The 12,770-nt window shown below is 41.0% G+C and overlaps 1 protein-coding gene across 2 annotated transcripts in view; it reads left to right on the plus strand.

Moving 5' to 3' along the window:
• NPHP4 (nephrocystin 4) overlaps positions 1 to 12,770 on the plus strand; it is a 169,232-nt gene that overhangs the window by 55,848 nt on the left and 100,614 nt on the right. For both annotated transcript variants that reach the window (XM_074218620.1, XM_074218621.1), the window contains 2 exons: positions 122 to 300; positions 1,066 to 1,192. In XM_074218620.1, the coding sequence (XP_074074721.1) occupies positions 122 to 300; positions 1,066 to 1,192 (306 nt within the window). The remainder of the gene's footprint in view (positions 1 to 121; positions 301 to 1,065; positions 1,193 to 12,770) is intronic.

A 12,770-nucleotide genomic window follows, 5' to 3' on the forward strand; every position in this document is an offset into this window, starting at 1 on the left:
GTGACATGTCAAACAAAGACCTTGTGCTCTTGTGTGGGCATTTTTGGTTCAAATTTCAGTTTCCTCCATCCCCCTCTCCCTTGCTCCCTTATTATTAGGTTTCATGTTTTCTTTTTTGCAGGATAGCAGCACCTTGGAGGGGACAGTGGTGACAATTCAGGAACGGAGGCTGCATGTGGGGGTGCACAATGGCCTGGTCTTTGTTCAGAAGCCTCAGGTGGTAGTTCTGATGCCCGAAAGTGAGGTGACCCTGGGACGCTCGGGTTCTCTCAACAAGAAGCCTTCCTTCACCAAGACCAGGTAATGAGTGAGTGATATGCTTAAGTTAACCCTGAGCTGGTCAGCACTGGTGGGAGGGGGTGGCAGGGCAAGGACAAGAAGGGGTTTCCTGACCCAGGCCTCCTTAGCTAGTGAAAGAACATGTGTAGGTGAGAAAAAATTAACTGAGAGTTTATGGAGAAATAGCTCTTACCTCCCACCCTTTCTGCCTCCCCTCTCTTGTGCAACTCTCTCTGATTTACCTCCCCTGTGCCACCTTCTTTTCTTCCCCTCCCTTGTATCACCCTCTCCACCTTCCCCTGCTTGTGCCATCCCCTCTGCCTCTCCTCCCCTGTGCTACCCTGCCCATTTAGTGAATTATGAAGAGCTTAGTGTAGTTTCTTTAGCTTTGTAAGAGAAAGTGATCAGGTGCCCCTGTGCCATGGGGCATGGGGGCTGATTGCCTTCTAAGCAAATCCTCCTATGGAGCATAGACTTTTTCTCCTGGACTCTGGTTGTCTTCCTCTGGGCCTCTGCAGAGATGCTCTGCCCTTAGGAGGCAGAAGTGGTTGTACTGCTTCAGAAGTGATGATTTTACCATTTACTTTTGGTGCCAAGCAGGAACAATGACTGACCATCTGCTTCCTTAACAGTCTCCCTCACCATCCAGCTCCCACCACTGCCCCAATGGGCCCCTCTGACAGTGACAAGGATAGTGTTTTCCACTTATCTGGTAGGAGGTAGGGTTCTGGAAAAGAAAAAGAAACCATCTTTTGGGACCATCAAGCTTCTGCCTTTCTAATCCAGTTCCAGACATCAGGCCCTGGTGTTGAGAAGTCGGATCCACCTGACGGAGATGGTCAATAATCCCTCATTCGCAGTTGTTTTCCTGCTGGAATATGTGTTTAATACTCCTTCAGGAATGGAAAGGAAGGTAAGAGTGAACAAAACTCCCCTCAGATCCCTTCTGAGTCATGATTTAAATGCACAAAATAAAATACTCTGGTGGACAAAGAAAGCCAACTTGATTAGAATATAGCTATCACCTATTTTTAAAACCTCAAGTTCATGAGCCTCTGTACCATTCATTGCTGAGGATATGGTGGGTCCTCAGGACTGGTTTGTGGGAAGCAGCATTTTGAAGTCAAAAAAAGAATATGATTTTTGAGTCAGAGATAATTGGAATGCCTGGGATTTCAGACCTCCAAGGCCATGGCATCATCTCCTCTAAAAGCAGGGGTTTGTTTTAGACATCCTCTTTGTATCTCTTCTACCTCTGAGAACCTAGGAGTCCAAATCCTCAAATGATTCTAGGATGCAGGCTTCCTCTGGGGAGATCCTCCCAACACTTGCTTCATCCAGTTCAATGGTTCACAGCCTGGTGATTCATCCTCTGGTGACAAATTAAGTTGATAGTTGGATGACAGATGGAGAGAGAGAGAGAGAGAGAGAGAGAGAGAGAGAGAGAGAGAGAGAGAGAGAGAGAGAGAGAGAGAGAGAGAGAGAGAGAGAGAGAGAGAGAGAATGTGAGAATGTGAGAATGTGAGAATGCGAGAATGTGTATGGCTGTCTGGACAGGCCTAGGAGCTTGTCTTTCTTAAGCACAGCCTTTGAGAGTCCAGGCTTCTCATACCACAGTGGGCCTGGATGGAGGTCTACTCTAGTCCTCAGGGCAGAGACACCTGGAAGCTCTTGAACATAGAACTAGTAGCAACACAGTCCTACCACATCCAGGGCATCTTCATCCCATTGCAATTCTGTACTAAACCCTCCATTGGTTCATTCTACTAGTTATCCTCTTGGTTGGGCAGCATCAGCTGGTCAGTATCAGCTGCTTAGCACCAGGGTTTCAGCAGCTGTCCTGTGTGTGCCATGGTAGTATCACTTCCCATCTATTCAGTAACTAGAAAAATGAAGTTAATTCCAGAATGAAAGGGGCATGTTGATTAGACTTCTGGTTGTTGTTTAGTTGTGTCTGACTTTTTGTCAGAGATACTAGAGTGCTTTGCCATTTCCTTTTCTTACTAATTTTACAGATGAAGAAACTGAGTCAAATAGGGTCAAGTGGCATGCTCAGAGTCACACAGTCAGTGTCTGAAGCAGGATTTGAACACAGATCTTTCTGATTCTAGGCCAAAGTCTAGCCATTGTGCTTCCTAGCTGCCTCCTGATGAGACCAGGATGCTTCATTTCTTCCTCCTTGTTACCTGTGTCTGTGTTTTGGTCAGAGCCAAGGTGAAATGTTTCTGGGAGACAGGTGGTAGAAACATAAACATATAAAGTCATTGGGCTTTTGTAAATTCTTTGTCCTTAAGGAAAATCATCAAGCTGGAATAATATCTTCTGAGTCAGTCTCTGACACCCCATTACTTAATCTGGGCACTTCATTCGCTAGAAGGGTTTTGGAATGGTAAAGAGGGATTCACTTTGGGTTTTGGAAGAAAAGATCAGGTGCTTGAGCCCCCCCCCCAAGTGCTGGTGACAACTTCAGAGAGGTGTGACCTAATTGCCTCTGTGCCTACACCTTGAGCCTCTAGGATTCATGTTACCTAATCAGAGGAGAAGAACAAAAATGCCTTTCAAGCACACAAAGCCTGAGAGCCCAGGACTATCTTCGCTCTTCTCACTTAGGAGTTACATTGATTTTAATGAAACCATTCTGCCTAGATTCCACTCCTCTCTAATTATCACCAGAAATCGGATTCAAAAGCAAATGTGTGACATTTTACTAGGTTGCAAAGCAAGTGACCCCTTGGGTTGAGTCTGTGGCTTTCCGGAGGAGAGCAGAGCCCTACTGTTGGGGAACGGTCTCATGAGATGTGGCAGCCTTTGGCGGCTGTGATTAAGTCACCAACTGTGCCCCCGAGGCCTGCTTTAATGGGCACAGACATTGATGCTCAATTGTTGCTGCCTAGTCAGCTGGCATCAGATAAGACCAAGGGCCCAGCTAACAACATGGTTTGGTGCCTGGAACTTGAGCTGGGGGTGATGGCATTTTTCCTTTTCTACTTCTCTCCTGGCTGTGTTCTCATTTACATTTAGATAATGTCCTTTTTAGAATATTTATTATATTTTACTCCCCATCATAAAGTTTCTATACAGAAAGTGAGCCATTTTACTCCATCCTTTTTTTTTTCTTTTTCACCTCTGTTGAAATGCTTAACTCTATGGTAAGTGGACATGCATTACTGCCCTCTTGATGTTGGGGAATCAGCCCACAGAAGAGTTCATAATTTGCTCTGACATCTGGTCTTTTTATCTTAACTTAGACTATTGGGCTTCACTGTCATAAAATGAACTTTCTCCAGCATCATCCAGAGAGAAACCATGCCAGTGCATGAAGTTATTGTCCACACAAATTGCTAGCTTTGTGGAATAATGAAAATATGTTAAGTATTTTGTTATTGGAGCTTGGGTGAAGTCTGAGAGCAGAGCCAGGATGAGCAGGTTTGGATGGATGATAAGAGCAGCAGAAAATGCCATTTGACTGACTAGCTTGGGTTCATTGTCCTTTCAGCGAAGGGAGAGAGGGTCAGTCAATCATCAGTGAGCATTGATTGGATTCTTACTGTGCTGAGCTCAGGATAGCTTCTGCCCTCCACAAGCTTACCTCTTTTGAAGGAAGATTATTAAGTAAATAAGTGCATACAAGAGAAAGCATAGATGAAACAGCTCTGGAGGAGAAGGACGGGGCAGCCAGGGGTCAGGAAGCAGCCTTCTGACTGAAGTGGTAGCTGAGCTGAAGCCCAGAGGAAGCCACAGAGACTAAGAGGTGGAGATGGGGAGGGAGGGCATTGCAGGCATGAGGCCCAGCTAGGACAAAGGCAAGGAGAGAGGAGATGGAACTTCACATGTTGAAGAGCAGTAAGTCTACTGTGACTGCATAATAGGATGTGTGAAAAGGGAAGAGCCTCTTTTCAGATGAGAAGAGTTATAAGTGACTAGATAGGTAATTTCTAGAGGTAAGAGGGAAGCCCTGGGGTAGGGCAGGGAGTGGGGGGTGGACCTGACTTAGCAGCTGGCAATAGGGGAAGGGCTGGAATAGGTAAAGACTTGCAGCAGGGATTCCAAATAGAAGGCTATTAGAAAGAAGAAAGGAAGGAAACATCAAGCACCTCCCATGTGTGGGGCCCTCTTAATCATTCTACAAATATAGATTCTTATATCAACTTTAGGAAGTAGGGTCCCATTATTATCCCAGTTAAACAAGTTGAAAAAACGTAAGACAGACAGAGGTTAAAATGACTTGCCCAGAGTCAAACAGCTAGCATTTCTCTTAGATCAGATTTGAACTCGGGTCTTTCTGACTCCAGGCTTAGCACTCTATTCACCATCTAAGCTACCTCAAATAATTCTGAGAGGTGATAAGGCCAAAACAAGGGAGGTAGCTCTGTGAGCAGGCAGCAGGGGATATATGTGAAAGGGTATATGTGATTGACTGTGATGAGTGGAGGATGGCACCACCCGAGTCCCTGGAAAGATGGTGGCACCCCAGACAGTAAAATGGAGATCCAGAAGAGGAATGGTTTGTGGGGGAAAATTAATGAATTCTATTTTGAACCTACTCGATTTCAGATACTCATGGGACATTTAGCTGGTGATAGAGATTGGAGGTTAAGAGAGACTAGGGCTGGATATACACACCTGAGAGTCATCTGTATGGAGAGGAGATGGAACCCCTGGGAGCTGAAGCTGTCACTCAGTGAGATCCATAAAGGGAAAGAAGCAAAGGCTCCAGGACAGTTTTGGGGACATTTCCAGTTAGTGGACCTACCTTGGATGAAAAGCCAGTAAAGGAGACTAAGAAGGAATTGTCAGACAGGTAGAAGAACATTCAGTGGCCACCACGTTGAGAAAGGTTAAAGGCATTCTTCCCCCTAACTAGTCTAGTAGGAATCTTATTTTAAGCATTTTTAAAACCTGTCAGGTCTACATTCCTCTAGGGTGAGCTTGTCTCTCAGTTGGAATATAAATGAGTGCTTTATGTGTGTTAATCATCTTTGTAGTCTTTTATGATGTTTTTGGTTTTCCTTGCAATATTGTGGAATTGAATTAATTAATAACCTTTAAAAGGGGGGGAAAGGTGAGAAAAAAAAATGAATTTCTTATTCAACTAACTCATTTTTACATAACTCCAAGAGTTGAATTTTTTGAAGAAGAGGAAATGATGGTCTAGAGTAGGGACTCTTACTTGTACATGGATCCCTTTGACAACCTAGTGAAGTCTATGCCCCATGAGCAGGACAGTGTTTTTAAATAATTGGAAGAAATGTTAAATTTCACTTATAGGTTACTGAATATAAGGGATTAATTTTTATATTATTTTATTTTATCTTATTTCTTTCATCCACATTCACAGACCCACAGAAATCTACCTATGGACTCCTTGGGAATTTATAGACCCTTTGTTAAGAACCTCTGGTGCAGTGGAAGTTCGTTCTTCCCTTCAAATCCCATGAATGTTATTCTGTGCAAGACTGCGCTACGTTCTAGAACTGTAGATAAAAGGAGAGAGAGACCCTGCCCTCCAAGGAGCTCACATTACATTCTGGGGAGGCTAGGAAAAGGTATTTGGGTCTTTGAAAACAGAAGCATAATGAGTAGAGCCATAATTGGTACATTCAACTGTGAATGTACAACCACTTCCAGACTGGGGGAGTGTGATTGCTCCCTTGGGAGAGCATGGTTTCAGATATGAGACTTTTCTTGAGTGACTTTGTATATTCCCATCAGGAACCCAAGAGCCATGTTATCCTGGTGGGAGAGCTCCCTGCCTCTCGTGGGTCCCAGATCCAGGACTGTACTCACTCCACCTTGGCCATCTTCCTTCCATCCTTTGATCTCTTCCTTCCTTCCTTCCCTTGCTTCCTCCTCTTTATCTGGGAGCCAAAGTAAAAGCAAAACTATTATGAATAATGATGATAGCTAATATTTATATAGAGCATGCTATGGGCCAGACACTTGGTGGGTGCTTTATGATTATTATCTCACTTGATCCTCCCAAGAACTTTCAGAAGTAGCTGCTATTCTCATCTTCATTTTACAGATGAAGAAACTGAGGCATGCAAAGATTAGACCTAGTGGTCAACAAATTTAATTTTAAAGGAACTCCTAAAGATGCCTTGTAGAACCTTAGGGAACACACACACACACACACACACACACATATGAAAGTGTGGAATAGTAAATGCTTGTATATATGTATAGACATTTTCAATCCTTAAACTTTCATGAGTTAAACTTTTGCAGCTTCAAGCATTTGTGTGATTTCATTAGTCACCTCATGTTCACATTGACTATTAGTAACCATACACATTAAGGCTCTGTGCAGTAGAGAAAAAAAAGGAGATGAACTATGAGATGTAAGTGGTGTTCTCCTAGGTGCTTCCCTCATCTTGTTCCCCTTCCTGTTGTAGAGTCAAGAGATCTCTGTGCCAATGTTTATCTTTAAAATTTAAGTTTTATGATGCAGTTATGCCCCCAAGCATCATGCAAGTCCTCTGGGCTCTAAGCCCCAATGTGCAAAGTCAATGTTGCGGCTTAGGAAGACAATAAAGATGTTAGATAACTTTCAGGCCAGAATGTCTGCATCTCTTGTCATTTGTAATTGATGTTAGTGAATCAATAAACTATTTTAATAATACAGTGCCCTCACACTGTCATCTGATGGAGTGGAAGACAAGATTCAGGCTAAAAATGCTTTTGTTTTAAGAGTTTTATTTATTTTAAAATAAATTTAAGAATGTTATAGTATTTACATAGATTTCATATATTATGAAAAGTGAATATTATCTGAAATCATTTTTTATTGAAATGTTAGCACAAAAGGTCACAGACTTCTAGGGAATTTCCAATGAGAAAAAATGTTTTGCATGTTACCAGTTTTATTTTGTTTACTGCATTCTGTGGGTTATTTCATGGTTACTCTGTTAGGAAAAGTGCATATTATCAGAATTAATATTTTAATTAATATTAATAAAGAATTATATGCAGAAAAATGTATTTTCAACAATCTCTAGTGAAAAATTGTACTTTTTTGGTAGTCACAGGAGCCTCATCTATTTCTTATAGGTTCATTGTTTTAACATTCATGTTTTTGAACTTTTACATGATTTCCTAGGAATATTACCCTCCATGAAAGTTGAGTATTGACTCTATGTATTTTGTGGAAGAAGTCTGTCATGGTAGATGGAGTCCTGAATTCTGAGTTAGGAAGACCCGTTTTCAAATCCCCATTCTGATCCTAGCTGTCAGAGCAGGGGCGATTCACCTCACCACTTCCTAGAATTTATTGATAAAGTCATAGATGAGATTCTTGCTGTCATCAACTTGAATATCTTAGAGACCTAGGAAGTTCCCTATACTGATAAATTTCTATGTCCCTTGAGATTTGTGTGTTTCTCCAATCAGTAAATTCGGAATTAACACAACAGACAAACCCAAGTCACAAAAATACTCTTCCATATTGGAAATCATGATTATGCAGGGTAATCCAAATGTCTTTGTGTAATTTTAATAGCTTAAATATTTTTAATAGCTTAAATAGCTTAAAATTGCACTAAAACGGGACAGCTAGGTGGCACAGTGGATAGGACACTGGCTATGAAGTCAGGAAGACCTGAGTTCAAATGTGGCCTCAGACACTTAATAATTACCTAATTTGTGACCTTGGGCAAGTCACTTAACCCCATTGCTTTGCAAAAAAAATTGCATTAAAACATTTGAGACATCCTATATTCAGTTCTTTAGGTAGAATTAATTACATTGTGCCACACTTAACATCTAAGTGGAAAAATAACTTGTTGTTTTTCACAGAGAAATACTTAACCATCTTGCATATTCAAGTAAAAAATAATGATTTTGCCCTAAGTAATCCTTATCACTCCTGTCCAAAAGAAAATGGCATCTCCATTTCTAAATAGGGTTCCAGAAAGGATCAGTTCCATTTCTTGTTGAAGTCCTCAGTTAAATATAAGACTGACTGCCCTTTTGATTTTCTCCAACTTGTTTTGAAGATAGGAATTATAAGAGTGTTCTTTAATAATTGATCTAATCCCTGATCCTTCTCACTGTTGTATTAACAGAAGAATGTTGGCTGATTTGGAGCCATACAGTCTGTCTGTCCTTTCCTCCTTCATATTACATATGAGGAGACTGAGTTAAGATGGATTGACTTCTGCAGTATCACATAGATAGTGGCAAAATGAGATCTCAAATGTAGATCTTGCTTTGTGTAGGGTTTTCCCCTTATTATCCTATTCAATTTGAGAATGTTCAGAAAGTTTCTTGGACTTGATTGGGTCTACTGTTTCACATTATCTTTAGAAACTGTTCCAGAGAATCATTTTATTCCACCATTAATTAACTTGATAGTTACTTGGTGAGAATAACCCATGAATGATTTTATATTAAATGGTATAATTCAGTTTCTCTGTCAGATTCTTTTTCATATTTATTATTCTGGCTTCATTTTCTTCCTTATGTAGCCTTGACCCTCTAATTGGTTAGTCCAATAATTTGTCTTATGTCATCTTTTAATCCCTTGTCTCTTTGAACCTTCTGCTCTCTCTACCCTGCTAATCCCCAAATCTGAGTACCTCCTACCATCTGTCTCCTCTCTTCCTACTCTTGAGCCTCTCAAAGAAATCACAAAATGTATGCAGTCATGGATTTGGGCCACTGTAAATGTATATTCTCTAAGTCATGGATAGATGAGAAGCAACAGGGAATAGTCTCCAAAACAGTGACCTTGGCAACAAAACCTGTCTTTGGATCTCAGCTCCAACCCACTGACCAGCTGAGTGACCATGGCAGGTTCTGTCAACTGTGAAGTTGATAGAACTGTGAACCTCATTTCTTGGGGATAGTAACACTTATGTTTCCCATTAAGAGTGCTTATATGGGGAAAATACTTTGTAAATTGTGAAATGTTCTAGAAATGTGATATATAATATTATTAATATAATAATATAATTAATATAATCATCATCAAGTTTTGTGCCTATTCACTAAATAAAGGTGCTATTTTTAGTGATTATCTTCACTCTCCTCTTCCTACTGTTTCTTTCCCCTTAGCCAATTAATAAAATCATGTTTCTCCTACTCTGTTGTACTCTTGACCTTGAAATCTTTTCAAATTCTTATCATCTTTCTTCAAAGGAAGTAACTCCTACAAGGGATGTCCAAGTTGTTACAACTACCTCCTTACCACCCATTTGTGAAAAAAGAAAAAAGTGATTCATTGCCTTTTCTTCTGTTCCTTCATTCTTTTTTCAGAGTTTGACTTCCTTTGATCCTCTTTTCACATTTGTTGGAGTCCTCATGTCCATTGTTCTTTTCTCTTGGTTCTGCTTTTTTGGATCTGTATTTGTTCATAGGAATCTTTCTAGATAGTGAGAGATACCCAAGGTCAAAGGGAAGCTCCTTGAAAACTGAGCCTGGTTTGTTTTTGTGTTTGGCTTTCACACTGGTGTAAGTTCCTGTGTCTAGTAGGTGCTTAATAAATGTTTGCTGAATCAGAGAACCAGCTCTTGATCTTGTTGTTGACGTTGGCTTCCTGCTTCTTATGTTGGTTGGACTTTTTGTTTCAGCGACTTTCAAAACCTTGGCTTGGAAAATAAACTGGTAGACACAGGACTGTGACTGACTGAGCTCCTTTTAGCAGGGGTAGTTGTGAACAATAACAAACCAACTAAATTATGAGATTTGTTTCACACACAGGAATCTAGCTCATGTTGGCAAGCCCAAACCAGAGAATTCTTATGCATTTGTGATTCAGGCAGCTAAGAAAGGAAAGAAGGATATTAGGGAAAAGGACAGATATTCAGTGAACACTATACAAACCAGCCTGGGGACTTCAAAGTTCTTGAATTCATACTGCTCCATGAAGGTATGGCAGGAAATCTAGATGGAGCCCAATGGGGGATCTAGGAGGTAAGATGGTAGCATGAATTTTATGGAGAGCCAGTCAGATGGACAGTTAATATTTGGGAGTCCCAATGGCAGCAGAGAAATATCTTAGTTTGATGAGTAGTTGGCAATAGGGAGATCTGAGTGTAGGTAGCAGGACCTAACTAAAAGGGTTGATATACATGCTAGGGCTTCAGTTCTTAGGAGGACTAGGGAGAGAAAGTCTGAATTCTAGGCTTGGAACAGTTTGAAGTGTGGAGTAAATTACTAAAAAAGGATTTAGGCACAAGGGGAAGAGGGAAAATGCCCAAGAACGTTAACATAGGTGTAGGAGACTGAGTGGAACCAGTGTGATCACAAAGGAATGGTCAAGAGGGATCCTGGGGAACCAAAAGGAAGGGTGACTTGATTCTGTGCCCCCAGAGTGACTCTATAGGTTTTTATTTCATTTGCCTAAGGCCAAGTCTGCAAGTGGGGCTGACATAGCTCACCTGGAGGACCACAAGGGTAGGAAATCAGGTTCCTTATTCATTACAGAGGGGGCTTGAATGGACTCCAGCCCTGGACTCTGAAGAGACAGCAAGCTTCACAGAAATCCCAAAGGGACTGCCAAAGCTTTGCTCCACAAAGAGACCATCCAGGAAATGTCTCCTCATGGACCATGGGGGCACAGTTCTCAACCATCATCACTTCAGATGCTCAATATTTTATTATTAAACTAATCTCTGTCTTACAAAGAACTCTCCTTTGCTTGAAATGCTATAAAACCTTTAGCCAGGATGAAGAATTATACATGGTTATATAACTTTCTACAAAAATCATACCCTGACTCTTTGCACTTCTCATTTATGTGTTTAAAAATAATTACTTTACTCAATAGGATGAAGGGCAAATATTGCCCGTCAAATTATTAAAGTGCTTTTAAATGACACCACTTAGAACATGGCACAAATGAGCTTATTAAATCACTTTAATTATATGTTGTTAACTTTTTCCACCATGTATGTTTATGGAGGAATTTAGCCTGCAGCAGCAACCGAGTGCTCCATCAGTTTAATTTGGAGACGGTCTTAACGAGAAATTGATCTACATTATGGAAAATGTTGCTCCTCCAGACTCATTTTGGGTTCCTTACACTCTACTTGAAAATGTGAATTTGCTTTCATAGTGATTCAGTTCAATTCAATGGGCACTTACTGAGTGTCTAATGTGAGCATGATACTATACTGGGTGCTGGGGGAGATCCAGACACAAAAATGAAGCCAACCCAGACCTCAAGATGTTTATGCCACATGGGTGGGGCATGGAGTGTCTGGGGTGCCTTGAAATGCCCATCCATGGTTGGATCTGTTGATCTTATTCAGTTGTGTTCAACTCTTCATGAATCCATTTGGGGATTTCTTGGCAGAGATGCTGGACTGGTTTGCTATTTTCTTCTCCAGCTCATTTTACAGATGAGGAAAATAAGACAAGCAGGGTAAAGTGACTTGCCCAAGGTCACATAGCTACCAAGTGTCTGATACTGGAGTTGAAGTCTGGACGATGAGTTTTCTTGGTTCTCAGTCTATTTTTTCTGTGCACTACGGTGTATTTTGATGTATGATGCACTTTGGAAACATGGGTTTGGCAGTTATGTGGGTGACAGATTAGAGAGGTAGGGGGAGAAATTAGAGGCAAGGGATTTGTGGTAGTCTGAAGGTCTGAACTGGGAGGGTACTTGCTAATTGCTTGATTGTTAATGAATTCTTTTCCCTAATTTACTCAGTAAAGCCTTTGACATTTTTTTCTCTCTGACAAGCCACCTTTCAAAAGGTATGTACTTTAGTAGAGATCTTAAAATTGTCTTATTTTAGAATGACCAAACAATCTGGTCAGTTACCACCAATGATTTGGGAGGTGGTGAATGTTTGCTTCAGCTCATTAATTACCTGGACTCAAAGGGAGCATTTATGAATCTTCTTCATTGAGCCAAACCTTGGGGATACAAAATGAAGCCAAAGACAGATGCTGCCCTCAGGGAGCTCACAGTCTAATGAGAGCAACAACAAGGAAACAGATATGCACAGAGAAGATATATATAGTATAAATAGAAAATCAGTAATGGGGGGCACTAGAATTAGGAGGGGTTGGAAATGATCCTGTGTGTCAGATACTACAGAGAAATGAACACAGTTCCTGCCTTCCAGCAATTTACTTTCTTCCATGGGGGAGGAAGCAGAATTGTACACAGATAAAAACATATAAAGTAATTTTTGTTGGGGGGGGGATAGAAAGTACTGTCAGTTGGAGGGTCAGGAAAACTTCTTATAGACCCTGGCCTTTCAATGAGTCTTGGGGTTCCAGGACGCAGAAGTGAGGGGGAAGAGCATTCAGGACAGAGGGCACAGCCTATGCAAGGGCATGGAGGCAGGAATTGAAAAATGAGTTTAATTGGTGCCTAAATAGACACTAATGGTAAGAATCCATGTGTCAGAATATTCTCAAATTAAAATAGATGTGAATCAACTAAATTTTTTTGCCCAGTAGATTTAGGTAAAGTTGGAGTTAGTTTCATCACTGGTGTCATTGAGGACAAAGACTGGAGCTTGTGCGTGTAGTCCCCG

The sequence above is a fragment of the Macrotis lagotis genome, chromosome 1 (assembly GCF_037893015.1).
Source record: "Macrotis lagotis isolate mMagLag1 chromosome 1, bilby.v1.9.chrom.fasta, whole genome shotgun sequence".
NCBI classification, from domain to species: Eukaryota; Metazoa; Chordata; class Mammalia; order Peramelemorphia; family Peramelidae; genus Macrotis; species Macrotis lagotis.